This window comes from Cynoglossus semilaevis, chromosome 6, assembly GCF_000523025.1.
Source record: "Cynoglossus semilaevis isolate Cse_v1.0 chromosome 6, Cse_v1.0, whole genome shotgun sequence".
In the NCBI taxonomy this organism is placed as follows: Eukaryota; Metazoa; Chordata; class Actinopteri; order Pleuronectiformes; family Cynoglossidae; genus Cynoglossus; species Cynoglossus semilaevis.
The window spans coordinates 1,390,887-1,410,836 of NC_024312.1; the positions used below are offsets into that span (position 1 = coordinate 1,390,887).

The following is a 19,950-nucleotide window of genomic DNA, read 5'->3' on the forward strand; positions in this document are numbered from 1 at the left end:
AGCTTTGCACTCCTGCAGGACGTCATCCTCGTCCATGACCTCAGTCAGTGTCACATCCTCCTTTTCTAGCAGTGTGTCAATGTGGGACGTGGTATGGAGGTCAAACTTCCAAAACATTTTGCCTCTAATAAAGATCATATTGACAGTAAGACTGAATTCAATATTGTTATAAATACTGTGTATGGGGTCGAATGAGTGATGAGAAGAAGGAAATGTATTTGTTAATATTCACAACCTACCTGTGAGCGTGTGTGAGAGTCCAGGCGGAGGAGCTCAGATTAAAAAGAGGTGTGTTTTAGTCTTTGGGAGTTGTGGCCCATTCCAGGCTAGCTGGATGAACAGGCAGGCAGACAGTGGCGAGGAACAAACTGAAGAACAGCACACATACAGCAGCTAACAGCTCACACCTATAATAAATAAATACAGGAAAAGAGGTGTGTTGTTGAGTATTGTACATTCTATGACAAGTGTGAAAACAAATTTAAACAACTGTCCATTACAAAAATATGTGATTAATATGTTTATGCACCTGTAACAGAACACCACACTTGACACACTTATTTCATGATAATTTTAGGAGCAGCAAGGTTTTATTTTTTACAGATTGCACTATCATAGTAAGAATAAAAAAAAAAACCTGCGTATTAACCTTAAATGACCTTGATAGTTTGTAAGCCCTTCTTAATCAAACCAAACTACATTGTAGTTTAATAGTCAATTCTGTATCATTTTGTTGAATATCAACCTGCAGGGAATTGTGGTGGTTTTCAACAACCTTCACCCAAGGTCATCCATTCTTCATTTATTTTTTGGCAAATTAAGATCCATCCAGCATACACCCTGGTCTTCAGATAACTTTACAATGACTCTGGCTTAATGGTGCTACTTTTGTCTCATCTGAACATGCAATCTGCTTTCTGTATGCATCATCATTCCCAAGCTGTAATGGGCTTTCTTGGTCTTAAATTTAGTAGTTTATTCCAGTGTGAGGCTCCAGGGAGTTTTGTCGTCACTACTTTGGGCTAAATCATTCACAGGTGTCTTGAGAGGTTGTTCTAGGGTCTAGAGACACATTAAGCAAGTATCTTTTGTACAACTTTTTGAAAATGTTATCTTAACAGTCACATAAATGCTTTTTCCTAAACATACTATAAATAATCACATTATTAATTAATCAACAGCCTACATACTAAATTAAGTTCTTATTTGACAGGTTGATTAAAAAAAACTCACCATAATTTTGTCTTTCAATTGAAGGTATGTCAGGTTGTTGTTTTTAATGTACCAGTGAGTTTTGAGAACATCTAGTGACAAACCATATATCTAAAAGTTATGAATTTCATATGAACACCAAAGGCCTTAAACACACCTTCTGTTTTATTCATAAATGAGTCACATATCTCATCTCAATAAATCCAAATGGAGAACTCATAATGGAGGTAATGTTAAATGATATAATACACCCCTGTGCCTTTTGTTATAACAAATCTAGCACTGAGGTAATCTACGCTTACCTACTTTCAACAGAGGTGAATCACCACTGAAGTTTACGCTTACCAGTGAGGTCAGCAGACACACCTTTGCTCTGTATGTGTCACTTTAATGGCTACACCAAAGGCAATACAGAAACATGTTTATTACTGTTGCTTTGATAATTTCAAAAGTCAAATGATATTATAAACATAACATCACTAAATATATTTTGCTAGTGATTGAAATAAATACCATTTATACAAAACTTCTCTTTCCTTGAAAAGATGTTTTGTGTCAACAGACAACATATAATAGCAACTGCCAGATAAACAACATTTGACCACAGAGTTAGATTGTTAGGTTGGAGGTAACTGTTAAACTGCTGTTCGGTCTTTTTCATGTTTCTTTGTAACTCTTTTACATTTGCTTATACATCTAAATAAAAACATAGCAAATGTATTTCTAATCAAGTCTAATTTTGTGGGCAGAATATTATAGAATAGGCCCTCAAACTCTCAAACATTGTGCTTGAGCGGTTTCTGTCAGATGCTGTCAAGTTGCAACATAGTGCTACCTACACTGTACTTTCAGCCGGCCTAGTTATCAGCATAGTGATATTGGTGAGGTTTGTACTTGCTCTATGTGAAACAACCATTCACATTTATGGAGTCATTGGTTTTTGTTGGCTGTGGTTTAATAAGCAACTTTGGGTTTATGGAAGTGTTTTCCTTAAGACACATCAGCAAAACAGTGACTAGTTATATATTTTTGTATACATGAACTGTGCCCCACCAAAAAGATGACATAATAGTTATCTTGGCAAAAAACTTTGTGCTAAAATACACACAAAGGTCAAAGCAGATAAAATACATAGGGAAGCTCTGTAGAAATTCCAAATTTTATCATTTGTACTGCTAGTATACAGTAACTGAACCAAACCAAAACAACCAGCACTCTTAGCTTCTGCCAGAAAATACTAAACTCAAACCTTTGATCAGATCAATTTTAACGTTATTGCTGTGAAGTATTATATTTAGCACAAGTTTATTTAAAGCCAATCTAATTAATTTTATTTAAAATACAAAGATAGATATTTACATAATATTCTTCTTCTTTTTTTTTGTTTTTTTTTTTGCAGTTTTGAGCTCTGAAAACCATAGCTGCCAGTATGTACTGACAATAACTAACCACAGAAACATACTGATTACGGGTTTTTTTAAACAAGCATAATAGCCAAATCAGGTACATACAATTTTGAAGTATTTTAATCGTTTTTCCCAGATTTACTATAGATTCATGAGACCGAGTTTGTTCTCCATCTTTTGAAATTATTGTTCCCATACATTTTGACCAATATTTACAAATATGAAAACAGACAGTCAGTACAATCTTAAGAGTCTACTCCTTTAACACATGACGGTCGTATTAAAGTCAGTTTTTATTTCGTTTACATGACCAACTAGAATAAACCTGTATTTTCACTGCGTAGCTGGAAAATATTTAAGTCTTGCACTAGTTTTATGACATAGACTAATGTCAAATGCCAATTCTAGGAACCGAACACGGTCCAAATCAGTTAAGGCTAACGCAACGGTAACACACCGGTTCAGGCCAACCAGCTACGGTCAATAGCTACCGTTAGCCTTTGTAGGCTAAACGTGGTCACATACAAATCAGGAACAAACTAACGACATATGTGCTGTTAAAAAACAAAAACAAAAAACAATACGTGATATGTGTTAAAGGAAGACAGACTAGAAGGTTGGCCAGCGAAAAGCGTTGGTTTAATGGTAGACCCCAGAACTGGAATTTGTTGTTGTCTTTACCGCTGTCTTAGCTGAAGGTACAGCAGTGTCTGACAGCGCACTGTTAAAATGGCCAAGTACGCTTCCAGCTAACGTTAGCCGGCTACTGCACCAACCAAGTGCATGGGCTGCCAAGTGGACTTACCAGTAGACAAGGGTAAACTTAGAGTCTTCTCCAACATGCGGTTTATGTCGCCATTAGACCCGGGACTTCAGCTGAACAAACACGAAGATAACGCGGAGCTCCGCTGGAAGAAATACAACGTTTTAAAGTGGTTCTGACAGGCGCGAAAAGGTAGATCATCAGAGAGCACTTTTCAAGATGGCGGTTCCGTCAACTTCAGCAACCCCTTCCCCCACTACAGCTGCAGCGATTGTCACTCAAACTGACGCAGGAAAACGATTGGCCGTGCTCTTGCCGTTCATGACCCGCCTTAAATGTCTATTGGTTACATAATGTGCCATTTCGAAGCGTCATTCAGTCGTCCAAAACATAACGCACAGCAGGGAAGCGCGGAGTTTCAGCTATGTAATACATTGTGAATATACGATGGAAGCGTCATGAAACCTAATATGTTTGCTATTACATTTTATAAAAGTTATGAGTTGATCACATTATATGGAGGAATATTTGCTTAAATTATAAAAGGTAACTCCACCCGCACTTATGCCTTGAGCTTAGAATTGAACGTACTCGCGTAGGGCATTTGGTTCGTTTAGAAACGCCCAATTTAGTGAGGACTGGGAGGAATTAAAGATAACCATTTACTCTGTCCCTCGATGTGTTATGATCCAGCGGTTAACGTTTCAAAAACATTACATTCTAAGAAACATGGAAAACGTTGCTTAAAGAGAGTAGATTAGGCCTCTATGAAATGTATCTATGTATATTGGTTTTAAACTAGCTATGTGGGTGGATAATATAGATAGATAGATAGATAGATAGATAGATAGATAGATAGATAGATAGATAGATAGATAGACCCACAATTTTACATTTTTATCTTAGGGCTGTTGACCAAAGTTTTAAATTATCATTATTATTGTTGTTGTAAACAAAATACAAAATCACATTCAAGCTCAGACATATTTATCAATGTCCGTCAATTTTTAATGGTTAGCGAGTTAACTATCCTGCATGTTTTTGAACTGGAAAAAACCCGGTGAAAACAGACAGAGAGAACATACACACTCCATTTATCAACGGGTATAAAACAAATGACCTATAATTATAAGGCAAGAAAACAAACCACTTTCTCTCCATTTGCCCTATTATTATTATTAGTAGTAGTAGTAGTAGTAGTAGTAATATATGACTTCTTTGTTGGTCCGACTCTACCGGAAGCTTCTGAACATAGCTCACCCAAATCCGTTAATCTGCTGAGAGAGGCTGATGCTGCTGAGCATCCAGACACCATGCTGTCATTTTATCTAAGGGCGGTGTCAAACCTATGCACACACACCCTCTGAGCGACAAACATACACAGCGGAAGAATTCGGGAGCAAACGCAACTATAGCTTCGAGGCAATAAAATGGATTTACGTGCCATCATAGAGCAAATGGAGACAGGAGAGCAGGACTCCGCTTTGACCGCTCTACAGATTTACAACAAGGAGGTAATGGTGAGCCCATGTAGTCAGAGGCATCTCTGCAGCTACAGAGACATAACAGTAACTTCACCACTCCGCATCATCCATCTGTAAATGATAAGGATGCTTTCACGTACCCATAGCAAAGCTTGCATTATCATAATTCGATGGTATCGTTTTTTAATCGTTGGAGTTAACGGAGTGGCATTCATCCCAAACAGCATAGGTAGGATAGACAAGGATAAGCTTCTTATTAACTCTTCAAGATATATACTAAACCCTTGGAGCTCATTTATTTAATGGCTTTGGCTTCTTGAGGACAAACGAACAGTAATATGTAAACACAGTCCAAAAATAGTTACATCAAAAGCAATTGGACAAAGTCGTTTTTGTTGTTGTTGTTGTTTAAAGACGTTTCGCCTCTCATACAAGAGGCTTCTTCAGTTCAGTTTGTCCAGTTGCTTTCGTGTATGTATGTGATGTAATTATTTTTGGATTAAATGACCTGGATGACTGAGAACCTACAGAGACATGTAAACACAGTGTTTTACACGGCGGTGGTGAAGCACGTTTCTACAAAATACAGTTTAAAAAAAGTTTTAAAACATTAGAATACAGACACATTTGGAATAACAGTCGGTATTATATTTAATACTTCAATAATCAATCAAATACTTTAATAATCAATTTTTGGTTAAACATCCATCATTCATCATAAAGTTATTCATCTTTTCTATTCAGACACGTGTCCAATTTTTCCCCATGTGACAAATTGATAATGTTTCAAAACTGAGGGGTCAACAAAAAAAAGAATTCTTTCATATCCATTCAACCCATAACAAAAATTCAGGACTGTAGGTCCTACCCAACAATATAATTTCTCTCTTCATTCTGAAAAGTAGTAAAACAGACCAACTTGGTTTTAGTTAGCCCAGCCAATGTACCGTGGAGAATGTAACATTGGCAATACTGTACATCGCAAAAAAGAAATAGTCAGAGTCAGACAACAAATGAGTACACATTTCTATCAATCTAAATTATATTATAATATTGTACATAGACTAGAAGAGTGGTATTAATTTATACGTTTCAAAAACATTCCAGAGAAAGAAGTTCAAAATTGCCATCTAGTTGTCACAATGGCCCCTTCCCCAGTTTTTACAACACTCACAACAACTCATCCTAAATGTCACTAAAACATGGCTGCCAGAAGGAATACAGGAAAAGCTGATGTTAGCCTTCTATCTAGCCAAACAATGATCTCATTTTAACTTAGCTGCCACCTTAACATGCTGATATTTTTTTATTGTGTTTACCACATCCCTACTCCACAAACCTGTATTTAAAGTTTTCACAGTACCCACCTTCTGTCCTCAATTCTTTATTTAATCATTCTTTACCTCCCACTGCTTTGTAATGTAGTCAAAAGTACATTATTACCCCCCTAACCTGCTGTACCTCTTTTTGCCTCACCACCCTCTCAAAAGTTTATTGTTTGTCCTATCATTCCATGTTAAACACTGTCAGTTCTAAAATGTCAATATTACACCTTTGAAATAAGCAGTAGACACACAGAGCTTTTACTTGTGTAGAAGTTCAATGAAGGCAGCAGGATTAAAACCTTGGATGCACAAATAGAGACTTCAGCCCCGTCAAATCCAATGCACTCAACAGAGATAAGCATAAGCTTAGCATTGAAGTAGAGCTGCACAATCTGTTATACACTGAACTTTCCCTTCACTGAGTTCTGTTTTTTCATATTGCTTATCTTACCCAAACATTTAATCCCATAAATATATATTTTTAGTGGCGCTTTGGCCCAGAGGCAATGTCTCTGTCATTGGTGTGGAACCCCAGGGTTCACCTCCTGGGCAGGTTCGAATCCCGGTTAGGGTGGTTGGTACCTTCCAGTGGACTCACCACCCGCAGGAAGGTTTAGGTACGGTGCAATGTGATTTGGGTGGTGACTGCTGCCCCCGCGACCCGGTAACGGATAAGCGGATGAAAATGAATGAATGAATGGATATATATTTTTAAAAAGAAACCAACTCCAGAAATAGATCTTCAGTATACAGAGTAGTGAAAATTAGGAACCAAAGATATTTCCTCTACATACTGTAGGAGCCTACTTTTCCATCATGGTTAGTTGGTTGCAGTATACAGTTTCACCATAAGTCATAATGATGAAATAGAGCACTCAAGGTAGAGTTGCAAGCCTTTCTTTTGCAACATAGCTAGGAATTCAGTGGTTGTTGTCCATAATTATGTATACAGTCCATGGTCCCAGCATTGTTTTGACATGTCTCTGCTGTATTAACTGTATTACCTGAGCGTTATTGGCGACTGTTTAACAAGTACATTAATGGTCAGCAGAGAATGATTTAATAAAGCTTCAAACTTTCAGCTAAATCTAAAGTTTGATTTTTTTACTGGCAGTGCAAAGAACAGATTATTAAGAGTTTCAGGAGCTGAAACCATTTTAGTTTTTTTACAAAATAGCGGAGGAGAACGTCTGCCCTGACGTTCAGGAAACAGCCTAATGAGACACTTTAATGCATCTGAGAGACAGCTCATGAATACAAAGAAGCCACTCAGAAATATTACAGACACTCATCATTACAGTTGTGAGTTATAGCACAGGATTTAAAGGAACATACTTCTTCAGGTTATGTCAGGATGAGGGGTGGCTCTGATCCACAGTAATGTAGACAGTACACAAAACCTTCATCTCTAAAAGAACCGTTTTATCATTTTACCATAAAATACAATTCACCCAGCGTTGAGAAAAGGACAAATACATTTCACACATCATCAGTAAGTCACAAACCTAATTGATGCAGTGGATGTTTGAGTCATGTTTCAGTGTTTTCTTCTTGGATGACATACAGCAGTTGACATCATGCTGCATAGTGTCTCTCCTTTTAAACACATCTCACTTTTTGACATGCATCAGCAACTTAGCCCTTCAAATCCTTTTCATTTGGAATCTAAATTGTAAATAGTTTTTATTTCTTTTATTTATTTCTTTTTTCATTATCTACTTGGTGACATCTATGTCTTCTGTTCATGTTAGCTATGTAAGCCTTTAATGCTTTTATGTGTTTACCTTTTATCATCTTTCTAAAAAATAGGACAAATATAGCGCAATATTTTGCATATTTTGTGCGGTATTGGTTGTGAAGGGCAAGATGGCTGCTGTTGTTATCAAATAATCATGTTATTTAATTTAAAGTAGCAATTTATAACTGCTACTTATTACTAGATATTTGGGATTTTATTGCAGACCATTTGAATTCACAAGGCACAGTTGGTGAATAACTCACCTTCAGAATCAGAAATACTTATTGATCCCAGGGGAAAATCTCTTGTCACAGTTGCTCCTGCAAGAGTTTTCAAAGAGCAAGAGGAATTATCTGAGATATATAGGGAGAAAACACAGAAAAAGTTTGATGTAATCACAATTATTAATTCACTACATTATATGCAGCACCAAATGTGAACATGCAGTTTTAGCATTTTTAAAGTATGTTTAGGGTCAACAATTAAAAAAAAAACAGTTGTAGAAAGTGTAACCCTGTCGTGTGCGGGCAACGCAGTAAGCACGCAGGACTCAAATGCAGTACTGGTGAGACTCTTTCTGGTGCAGGTAGTTTTATTTACAAAGTCAAAAGTAACAAAACACAAAGAACTAACAGGCATGGAATTCTCTTTGGAACACGAGGAAACACATAGTAGAAAACTCACGGAGATCTAACACACTGACCCAACACACTGATCCAAAAACCCTGACAGAGTGAGGGAGAGGGGTATATATACACAGGGAACACCAGGTGACACAAGTGAAGCCAATCACCAACAGGTGAGTGTGATCCCACAGATTATCCCACAAAGACAACAGGAAAACACGGAAACAGACAGACATGACAAATCCTCTCCATGTCAGTAATAAAGTTCCCTGCAGGTGACTTTTTCAAATTTTGATATCTGTATTACCTTGTAAATACCAAGTCTACCCTGCTGTTACTTTACTTTTAGTAATACATGTCTATCCTGCTGCTGTAACAACCACATTTCCCCGGTGTGGGATGAATAAAGTCTTTATCTTATCTTACAGTATCACTTATTTGTGTCGGTCCTACTAAGCTCATTTTGTCCGAAGCTAATTTGTACGATTGTTTTCAAGGATGTTTTACTTAATTTAAATACCCTTATTTTGGAATGTGTATACCTTTGTTTTCTCATCTGTAATATCTCATCAAATGTCAATTCTGCTGACCTAACTCTGTTCTTTTGTCTCTGCCTCTCTTCTGTAGATGAACCAGTGCTTCACATTCAGCAGTGAAGCGCAGCAGGACAGAGAGGTAACCCTGAACACGTGCTGTTAGTTGAAAAACATTCGGCATAGAAATATTCTCTTTTGAATGGAGTTGCTTCATGTCTACCTTGATTTGTTTGTCATGTGACACAGCATCTCGGAGAGTTGGTGCTGGGTTTCCTCAGTAGAGAGTTGCAGCCTTCGTGTCAGCTAGCATGTCTAGAAACAGTCCGTATCCTGTCCAGAGACAAATATTGTCTGGACCCATTCGTCCGCTGCTCAGCCATGTCCACTCTGGCACGCTACGCTGGCATCTCCGTTACCAGCACTGCAGCATTTGCCTGCAGCAACACGACAGGTATGTCCCAGAAATCATGCAAGTCTTCGACTCTTAAAACAACAATATTTTGTTAGTGTAGCTTAGGGAGTCTTAAAGTTTGGATAGTGTACAATTTGAAAAACCAAGCCATCTTTGAATGTAGCAAGTAACAAGCTGTTACCATGGTTCCCATTTTCAAACTATATGTTCATAGATGTCAAGGCTGCCATTAGACAGTTGAACCTCTCAATCATAGGTGGTACGACATGACTCTTGAGGTGCTCTTGAAAAAGACAGAAAAAACTGAATTTTCACTCCTCATTTAATGAAAGGTCAAAGGTCTGGGTCAAAAATGTGGCACAGATGTCTGCTTACCTAACTTACCCTACTTTCTTTGATTTTAAAGTAGTGGGTCAGGGTCAAGAAGCATCCTGTGGGTTGATGAAGGAAGACCCCCCCATGTCAGAAAACCCTGACCAGGAAGTGATCATCGAGGCTCTCAAGTCCATATGTAATATTTTGCTGCACAACGAGACAGGACAGGTCAGAATGTCTCGTCACAGCTGTTGTTCTTACCTGGAAATCACCATATTTTTTCCAGACTATAAATCACACTTTTTTGTATTCTCTGGCTGGGTCTGCAACTTATACTCAGGTGTGACTTTTATATTAAAATATATAATTTCACGTTTGTTATTTTCACACTGACAGGCGCTATAGGGCACTCTAGCCTTGTGCACCAGTATCTGCTACTGCTGTACCACTGAAAATTTACGTTTGTTAATTTCACGCTGACAGCTGCTAGACGGCACTGGTACGACTTATCCAGAGTGACTTATAGTCTGGAAAATATGGTATTTGGTTTCTAATAAACAACATTTGAATGGATGTGTGGGTGTGGCTTTTGACAGGTGGTGGCAGCAGATCTGCAGCTGATCAAGGGAGTTTCAGAGAGGCTGAAACAGTGTCATGATTCCACCTGGAACCACGAGGTACAGTATAACAGTATGTCAAACTGGTCCCAGCCAGTATTTGCACAAAAGTCACAAAGACATCAAGGAACTAGGGCTGGTATAGGAGTTTTGATACTCATCAAACATCATATACTGTATCATGTAATGGAAGCTGAAACAGACGAGGTGACACCTGGAAACAAAGCTGTGAACAAGTAAGTTAGAAGGTCACAGATACGTAGTAAGAAAAAACAAGTTGAGCAGTTTTTCTAAAGTAGGAAAACAAGGTGGATGCAGGAGCTGGTTCAGAGTTTAGCTACAGTAGCTTAAACCACATGTGCTGTTTACAGGCAAAAGATATAGAACATTTAAGTTAACAGTTAAATTAGCGACACAAACAAAAGCAGAAACAACATTTAATTTTGGCTAAGAAGACTAGCAGCCAACTTGGTTTTGGGCTGGTGCCACTGCTGGTGTATATGTTGGAAACAGCTGAGATGTGTTGGACCTAAATGAAGGCCCATCCGTCTGTTCCTTCTGTCCAGGTGCATTTCTTTGACCTGCGTCTTGCGTTCCTACTGACCGCCCTCAGAGTGGACGTCAGAGCACAGTTGGCACATGAGCTTCATGGCGTCAGTCTGCTGGGTAACTAATGTTTTTAGGAACCACTGGACTATAGCCCTCATGACTCAGTGTGAACAGTTGTCTGTACCACAACTCTCTTTTTAACAGCAGTTAACTGCTGCTAACTAGTCCTAAATGTGAAAGAGCTTGTACTGTGTTACAGGAAATCTCTTGGATGCCACACTTGGTCTCTGTTGGCCAGACACCCTGGAGACAGCTCGGGCAGGTTTTGAGGGAGTTGCCAATGAAGAACTTCCCCCCCTGGGGCGAAACCAGATTGAATTGGCCATGGAAATCCTAAAGATACTGTTTAATATCACCTTTGACTCAACAAGGCGTAAGGTCGATGAGGTGCGTCTTCAACAACATGCCTACTTTGTTGGTTTTTAGCGGTTGCTTGCAAGTCGTTTTCTTCCGTGACAAAAACACGTAACAATGTATTTAAAAAAGAGGGGGCAAATAATAATTCAAAATTAAACACTGAACGCTGAACAAGTGAAGCAGTACACGATACTTAGCCGCAATAGAAACTAGGGATGGCTCAATCCAATACTCAGGATTGGTATTGGGCAGATCTTCTTCTTCCTTTTTCTTTCGACTTTGTCCTTTTTTGTCCAGGAGTTGCTACAGCAAATCATTGATTTCCATCTCTCCCTGTTCTCTGCATCTCCTACTCTGACTCCAACTATCTGCATGTCCTCCCTCACTGCATCCATATATCTCCTCTTTGGGTTTCCTCTCTTTCTCCTACCTGGTAGCTCCATCTCTAACATTCTTCTACCAATGTATCCACTGTCCCTCCTCTGGACATGTCCAAACCATCTCAATCTGGCTTCTCTGTCTTTTTCTCCTAACCTTCCTGTCTGTGTTGTCCCTCTAATTGGTCAGCATCTTAGGGGTGAGCAGTGAAAAAAAACAACTATAGCCCATCACATCTGACACTTTTGCCAAAATGCTCATCCTAACTCTGCGCAACATTCCATAAATAGGGACACTATAACCTCAGCAATGGCGGCCTGTGGCGTGCTGGGGGAGAAAAGAAGGTATTGGCTATCAGGAAAAAGCAAAGGGCACACCACCAAACTAAAATCTGACCAAAAGTCTATGTAATGAAATCTAATAATCTTCTAGTTTAAATGATCTCATCATTGACTAAAATCTCAGTCTGTTTAGTTGAAGACAACGCTAATATACTGGTAGGAATTGAAGAAAGACACTCACCGTTGGTGTTGAAGACCTTGTGTTAAATCCCTATGTAACAGAAATATGAAGCAGACATTATTAGATCCATGGAGGACATGTTACCTATAACGTGTGTGTGTGTGTGTGTGTAGGAGGAGGCAGCAGAGTACAGACATTTAGGAGCCATAATGAGACACTGTTTAATGAGCCGTGCAGATGGAGAGGAGCGGACTGAGGAGTTCCACAGGTAGGAGGAGGACAACACACCTTGTCACCACATCAGTGGAGTCAGACGGCCATCACTGCCATGATGCTGCCTTCAACATCACATTTCACTCACTCTCTCCCCGCCCCCTCCAGCCATACTGTTAACCTGCTGGGAAACCTGCCCCTGCCCTGTCTGGACGTGCTGCTGCTGCCCAAGGTGCAACAAGGCTCCGTGGAGTACATGGGAGTCAACATGGACGCTGTGAACGTGCTAGTGGAGTTCATGGAGAAAAGGTTGGACAGGGTAAGAAAACAGTCTCTGTGGGTACCATGACCAGGTGTCTGACTCCGTGGGGGACAGAGAGGCAGATGTGGTTTTGTAATCTGAATTTTCAAAGACTGTAGAGCATTTTTTGGTGATTCAAACGTCCTTGTGGTCTCTTCCATGTCATTTGGACAGGGCCATAAGCTGAAGGAGACCCTGCTCCCGTCACTAAATCTGCTGACAGAGAGCAGCCGTGTCCACAGAGAGACCAGAAAGTTCCTCAGGTCAAAGGTAAGAACTGAAACCAGGCAAATAAAAACCACAACAAAGGTGTTATTTACGTGTGTGGGGGCGTGTTTGCGTGTAGGTGCTGCCCCCACTGCGTGATGTCAAGAACAGACCTGAAGTGGGCAATGCAGTGAGGAACAAACTGGTTCGCCTGATGACACACATTGACACCGATGTGAAGAACTGCGCCGCTGAGTTTCTGTTTGTTCTCTGCAAAGAAAACGGTGAGAGTTTTCTCTAAGTGATAACCTTCGGTTTGTGGATCCCAGTGGTTTTCCATACTGAGCTAATATCCATAGATCAGAAATGTGGATCAACATGTCCTATTCAAGTTTTAGCCACCTGCTTTTTACTATTATTATTATCCAAATGTTAGTCCTCTTAGCTTTACTTTTGACATTTATTATCCCGTGGTCTCTGCTATTTATAGTTAGAAAAAAGAAACCATTTACTTCACTTTCTTGTCACTGGATTTTTCTTATTTGTGTATTTTGACCATGTTGAAACCTTTGTATTTTCTGTCCAGTCTCAAGGTTCATTAAATACACTGGCTATGGAAACGCCGCGGGCCTGCTGGTCGCCCGGGGGCTGCTGAGCGGGGGCAAAGACTGTGGGATCTACTCTGATGATGAGGAGTCTGAGACAGAGGAGTACAAAGAGGCCAAGGCTCAGTCAGTAGCACATTAATAATGCTGTTTTATCTCAGTGCTAATGTAGTATGTTTGTGAAGGAGCAGGTAGATACGCGTCGATCGCACGGATGCCTTAACTGTTCTAGGAAGAAGAAACAAAACAAAACAAAAACGTGGAAACTCTAGCGTTTATTCTAAACTTAAACTCTTATTTTTCGGACCATAAGGCGCACCAGGTTATAAGGCGCAGCATTTGTTTATACGTCTATATTAATGTAGGTATTCATGTAAGTTGTGTATATATGCAAAAAAATACAACTATGTATAAAAGAAATTCCATATACCGTATTTTTCGGACCATAAGGCGCACCAGGTTATAAGGCGCATTAAGTGAAGCAAAACATTCAGTGAAACAATTAAGTGGAACAATCAGGCATGTCCAGATCCCTCTTGTCAATATTTGAGTCGGTCTAGTTGCTGTAAATTAGCTGTTCAGTGATGATTCCGGCCTTCGTGAAAGCTCGGACGACATTTGAGACTGATACCTTAGCCCAAGCATCCACGATCCACTGACAGATAGTGGCTTAACTCCTCCGGCGTTGCCTCCCTGTCTTGGTGAATCTGTGTTCGCCTTCTGTCATCCAATGCTTCCACGCAGCTCGCAAGTTAACTTTGAACGCCCTGCTAACGCCAATATTTAGCGGTTGGAATTCTGTGGTTAATAAACCCGGAATGATGGCAAGTCCCGAATTAGTTTGCTTCACTTCGGTTATGTCAATATCGGTGAGATGGCGCTCATGGAGTCGCAGATAAATAGGGACGGAGATTTGTGGAAATGGGTAGTGACCTATGTTGGACACAGGAGGGCACTGTTGTTATTGTTCGCCCCTCCAGAGTCAGGCGGTTGTCACTAGTTTTGATCTGGAGGGTCACCGTATTGTTGTTTTGACGCTGTTCGGTGCGGGAGTGCGGATGTTGTTTTGCAGAGAGAGTGTGTTTTCCTGGATCGATAAAAAAGGAGAAAGGAGAAATTTAGAGAAAACAGTTTTTGACCACGAAAAGAAAAATCGACAGTCATGCGTCTGAGTCGTCCTGCATCGCACCATACATCGACAATTCAAAAACACAACGCTGAGTCTCCGGGTGTTGGGAGGCACGAAGCGAAGTTGCGCGGATTTAGGTTACACAACCATACACTAACAGTTGTTAAACATGTTCTAATTGTGATAACAATTAGAACATGTTTAAAATCGGTTCGAGGTCAGTAAGCACAACCAGAAGTAATACATAAGGCGCACCGGGTTATAAGGCGCACTGTCGCCATCACCACAGTCAGCAGGGTTTAAATGAACCTCTCATGACCGTTCATTTAGAAAAGAAAGAACATTGTTTAAGGGAGTTTGGAATAAAGTTAAAATTATTATTATTGCTATTGTTTTGTGTCCTCAGTATCAACCCAATCACAGGCGTGGTGGAGGAGGAGCAGCCTAACCCCATGGAGGGAATGACGGAGGAGCAGAAAGAACTTGAAGCTATTAAGCTGCTCAACATGTTTGACAAACTGTCAAGGTCAGTGAACACACACACACTGGTTTTAGTCCTTTGTGAGCACTTCACATAGACTCTAATGTATTTTCCAGTGCTTTACCCTCACCATTACTATCACAAATACAGGCCTAATCCTAATCCTTACGCTAACGCTAATCTGACCCAAATCTGAATCCAAACCAATACTAACTAATACTAATACCAGTGCCTGTAAAAACCTTCTCTCTCTGCGAGGACTGGAAAATATTCCCTCAATGACGAAACATTCCCCACAGTATAGCTGTAACAGGAACACTGACACACACATTTCACTGCAAAATTAATTAAATCTGTTTTGGGTTTTTTTTTTTAAATCAAAAGTAGACAAGTCATTTTTTTTAACCTTTTTTAGCCATTTGGCTAATGTTTAGCCATCTTGGCCCACATTTAATATTTGATCACTGGGATAACCTAATTATCCTTAGTTATTTTAGCTATTGTTTGGCGAGTTATTTCTAAAACTTATAACCACGAACCCTAGAGTGATAATAAAAGTTGATCACCTTCTCACAGGTGATTTTACTGTAACCATTCCTCTCATCAGGAACAACCTGATCAAACCCATGCAGCTCAGCGTGGACGGCAAGATGAGAGAGATGACCATGGAGGAGCTGCAGAACATGAGCCACAACCCGGTGATTCCTGCAGAGGAGCTGAGCAGTGATGAGGAGGTGGAGTGAGGAGGTGCAGCTCAGAACAGCCGTGTGACAACCCTGTTCACCGTCTCCTTATGGTGACGGGTGTAAACATGTAGTGGAGAATGATTATATCACCACATCACTATTTAACCACTTTCTTTTTTAGTGAAAAAAAAAGATGCCAAAGACGTGACGTCAACAAAATGGGGTCAAAACATTATTAAATTTTTAAAAAATTTAAAAAGATACTCTCTTTTGGTTTGTTTTTTTAAGTTTAAGACTTAAAAAAACCCAAATATAATTTGCTATAAACAGAGATAAACTTAATATATCTGATATGATGCAACTCCATGACTGATGTTTTGAACATCTTTTGTAACTCATCATAAGGATAATGTCACATGATTTATATAAATAAGATAAAATAATAACAAATATTTTCATCGAGGACAACTGACCCAAGTAGGTTTTTTAGGGAGGAGGTGAGAAACGCCCTATTCTAAGGAGAGAGGATTGGTGGATGTAAACCAGGATGAACCGATGGAACGCCAGCTTCTCTAAAAATGATTGGTCGCTGCCTAAGTTGAGTTTGGCGCCACTGGATTTGGACGTCATCAACGTCATAATTAGTCATCAAGTGTCGCCACTGCTGCTCATGAGATCATATGACTAATAAATAAAAGTTTTATTTAAACGAATGCTGACAATTTTGTTTTTCACCCCTCAGATGTTTTATTTTTAAGAATTTCTGTCTGATGCTGTGACTTCTAAAAGAAAACTGGAGATTAAATATTTTATGCACTTTCAGTAAATAATTGGAAATCACTGAAAATATCTTTCATCTTTATACTGTTAACAGGCTAATGGATACAATAAATGTGTTCATTGTAGGATAGTGTGGTCTTGTCAACATGTGACCAGCTCATCAAAGAAATACACAAGATTGGGTTTTAACATGTCTGACTACTGCCACTACTGCAGTGGAGAAAGAGGAGCTATGTGCTTTTGGTTATTTCAGGTTATTTTTATGACTATTTTTATTGATGATTTTAGCTACACTTACTTTTAACCATCTTCTTTGCTAATGTAAATTTGTTGCTTTAACGTTTAGTCAGTTTTGGTAATTTTTAGTCTCCCTTAGCTAGGGCAGTGGTGGCTTAGCGGTTAAGGAAGCGGACTTGGGTTGCAGGTTCGAATCCACCAGCTGCTAAGTTACCACTGAGGTCCTCTGAGCATGGCACCGTCCCCACACACTGCTCCCTGGGTGCTCAAAAAGCCCGCTGTTCACTTTGGTGAGGGGTTAAATGCAGAGGTCACATTTCGTTGTGTTCAGTGCTGTGTGTCACAATGACAAGGAGTTCACTTTCCTAATTTTGCAACTTTGAGAAACTTTGAGCGATCCCCTTAGCTAACTTTTGTAACTAACTAATGACTAAGAGCCTACAGTGTCTGCAGTGGTTGCTGGCTAACCACATAAAACCTGAAGAATTAATCAGGTTCTGTGTCTCCTATGTTGTCAAGGAGTGTCTCACATGTTCATCATTCCAATAGGACAGAGTGTAGAACAACAACAGACCAAGTCCAAGATAACCAAACCAAAAAGTCACAGACAACAAATAAAAACAAGGTGAGTCATTGTAGTGTAACTAGCCAAGAGGTAGAATAAAAAAATAATCAAAAATAATAATTAAATATTAATAAATTTAAATAGAGAAAAACCTACGTTTGCTACAAGACAACTTTATGGTTGAAGTTGTAAATTTTCTTACCAATCTCCCCAACATCTGACTAGAGTTAGCCAAGAATTGGCTAAAAGATAGCCAGTAGGTATGCAAGTCAAACAAAGCAACATACATGAAAGTATATTAGAGCTACAAACATCAGCCAAATAACTGTTTGTCAAAATATATAAAATACATGCAATAATATACTGAAAACTACTCAAACTCCAAGGGAAGAGATTCATTTTAAGAGGAAAGTTGAGAGAAAATTGTTAAATGTGCTAAAGCTAACTCAAAGATATCTTGAAAACAATAATTATATGTAACAGAGGTTAGTAGTTATGTAGTTATAAATACACAAAATTAATTTATTTGTTCTACCTGACAGATGTGGGTTGTTCCTCCTTGGGCGGAAACTTGATGTGCATTTTCTTTATCTAAAAACTATCACTGTTTCTTCGGACTTTGTGGGAGAGGTTAGTGTTTTTCTGTTGCTCCTTGTTTTTAGCATGTTATTTAATTTTGCACAATAGATTTATTTAATGTATATTTTGTAGGGGCTTGGGCGATGTCCGGGTGGAAAATTAATTTTGTTCTGTATGAACTCTGTCAGATCATTAAAAATGTTTGTGACGGCAGCATGACGGCGTTCATTAACACAACGAAGAGACTACACCGGTTACATATATAATAATTAAATTTGCAAAAAAATTGATGAACAGCTATAATTATCATTTCAAATAAGTATGACTTCATGTTGGATGGCAAAATAAAACACACAACAAACATTCATTTTGCCCAAAAGCCCCAAAGTCACATGCAGGAAAAATGGAACAAGGGCAAAACTAGCAAAAACAGTTATTCAAGTAAAACAGAAATATATTTTTTTTTAATGTTAAGCAAAATGCAGGCTAGCATAAAAAACACCTGTCAGTTAGCCAAACAAGCAAAGATTTGGTAAGAGATTACTGCTACCTTGAAGCCACAGCGGGCAGGAGTTCTGGGCTCAAACAGTTCCAGGGTTATTTGTCCAAAAAAAAAAAAAAGGGACTGGAGGTAAAAAAGAAGTAAAGTCACAGTTTTCTGGTCACCTGGTCACCTGGTCACATGACCCCTGACCACCTGACTCCACTCATGTATCAAATCAAAGAGCAGGAGATGCTGAAATGCCTGATGGGAATTTGAAAAGAAACACTCTTCGTTTCACAGCTTCTACATGTGACGCCGTCGTATATTAGCTACTACTAAGGACAGAATGATAATAAAAATGAGAGAGAGTTTTGACACAACTCAATCATCTCTTTAATCAATGTTATTGACAGGTATAATTAGTATAATTCCACTCTTTTCATATCTTTGTTTCTGTAGATTTTTGTACATAATATTCTGTGCGTGCAAAGATAAACATGACAGTAGAAAATAAACTCTTCGCTCAAGTTTGAGACGGAGGCTCAGATTAATGACATCATCGAGAGCTGAACTGACGACCGCACGCTCCTCCCAACACTCAGACACACACACACACACACACGTATACACACACACACACACCCTGAGTGTCGGATAGACTGAATACATTTGATCAGGATTAAATCTGATGTTTGTGCAGATGAACCTGGATAATCCAGAGTCAAATCAAAGAAGATGAACCTGAATGAAAAAGTTCAAAGACAAATGAAATATTCCTTTAAGTATCAACGCTAATTTGCTACATAGAACATTAGGTAACTGGTGTATCCATCAGAGATTTCCTTCTCTGTGGAATTCTTGGTTTCAGTTTTGAGAAGGAAAGAAATTGAATTGTTTAAATTCGAACAGGTTTTCATTCAAGTTTGGTTAAAAATGTGACGTTTGCTCCACCTGACCTGTTCTTTGAGTTATTAAAATATTAAAAGTATAAAATCGTAGAACACTTACATATGATTTCATAAAAATACAAATGCAGTGGAGAGAAAACCTGTTGTGAAAATGAAAACATAATTCAACATTATGGAGTTGCTGTTATAAATAACAAAATAACCGACGTGGGAATTAAACCAATGACCGACGCACGTATAAAACATCGACTACGTTGTGCTCTTGGTAACGTTCATATAATTAATAAATAATCCCCTCTAATCTGGCTGGCACGTGGTGACGCTGTGACCAGCTTGTGGCCCCCTTCTGGCAGCCGGGTGTAAACAAACCTAGCACAGTCATTCCATGCCACATGTGGTCCAAATGTGAATGTGGGTCATGTGACATTTGTACCACAGATATTTGATTAATTCTGATAGAAATCTGTCGTTTTTTTGTTGCTTTGGGCAAATAAACGCAGAATAAAAATGATTTCACTGACAGGAAGAGCAGCAG

At 39.0% G+C, this 19,950-nt stretch overlaps 2 protein-coding genes across 8 annotated transcripts in view; one reads left to right on the forward strand and one right to left on the reverse strand.

Moving 5' to 3' along the window:
• The window catches only part of ppp6r3 (protein phosphatase 6, regulatory subunit 3), a 17,934-nt gene extending 14,278 nt beyond the window's left edge, over positions 1 to 3,656 (reverse strand). Inside the window, 3 exon segments of the mRNA XM_025056458.1 lie at positions 1 to 124; positions 240 to 407; positions 3,424 to 3,656. Coding sequence (XP_024912226.1) covers positions 1 to 117 — 117 coding nt within the window. The 5' untranslated portion in view covers positions 118 to 124; positions 240 to 407; positions 3,424 to 3,656.
• A 947-nt stretch (positions 3,657 to 4,603) lies between these two features.
• ric8a (RIC8 guanine nucleotide exchange factor A) lies at positions 4,604 to 16,632 on the forward strand. 7 transcript variants are annotated; one of them, XM_025056459.1, is made up of 15 exons: positions 4,606 to 4,895; positions 9,182 to 9,229; positions 9,337 to 9,541; positions 9,909 to 10,045; positions 10,414 to 10,494; positions 11,001 to 11,100; positions 11,243 to 11,430; positions 12,414 to 12,508; positions 12,622 to 12,772; positions 12,929 to 13,024; positions 13,101 to 13,245; positions 13,548 to 13,692; positions 15,102 to 15,221; positions 15,784 to 15,923; positions 16,344 to 16,611. In XM_025056459.1, exons 1-14 carry the CDS (start codon positions 4,812 to 4,814, stop codon positions 15,917 to 15,919), a joined length of 1,731 nt encoding a protein of 576 aa, XP_024912227.1. In that variant the 5' UTR covers positions 4,606 to 4,811; the 3' UTR covers positions 15,920 to 15,923; positions 16,344 to 16,611. The 7 variants fall into 7 exon arrangements, with proteins under 7 accessions (XP_008309308.1, XP_024912227.1, XP_016888489.1 ...); XM_017033000.2 differs by having other exon boundaries at positions 16,353 to 16,611; XM_008311086.3 differs by having other exon boundaries at positions 4,604 to 4,895; positions 9,912 to 10,045; positions 15,784 to 16,632.
• The last annotated feature ends 3,318 nt before the right edge of the window (positions 16,633 to 19,950 follow it).

Coding starts and splice junctions, on each gene's coding strand:
- ric8a (XM_008311084.3), top strand. CDS start 4,812: ATGGATTTACGTGCCATCATAGAGCAAATGGAGACAGGAGAGCAGGAC. Junction 4,896..9,181: donor TACAGATTTACAACAAGGAG/GTAATGGTGAGC, acceptor TCTCTTCTGTAG/ATGAACCAGTGCTTCACATT. Junction 11,101..11,242: donor TCATGGCGTCAGTCTGCTGG/GTAACTAATGTT, acceptor ACTGTGTTACAG/GAAATCTCTTGGATGCCACA.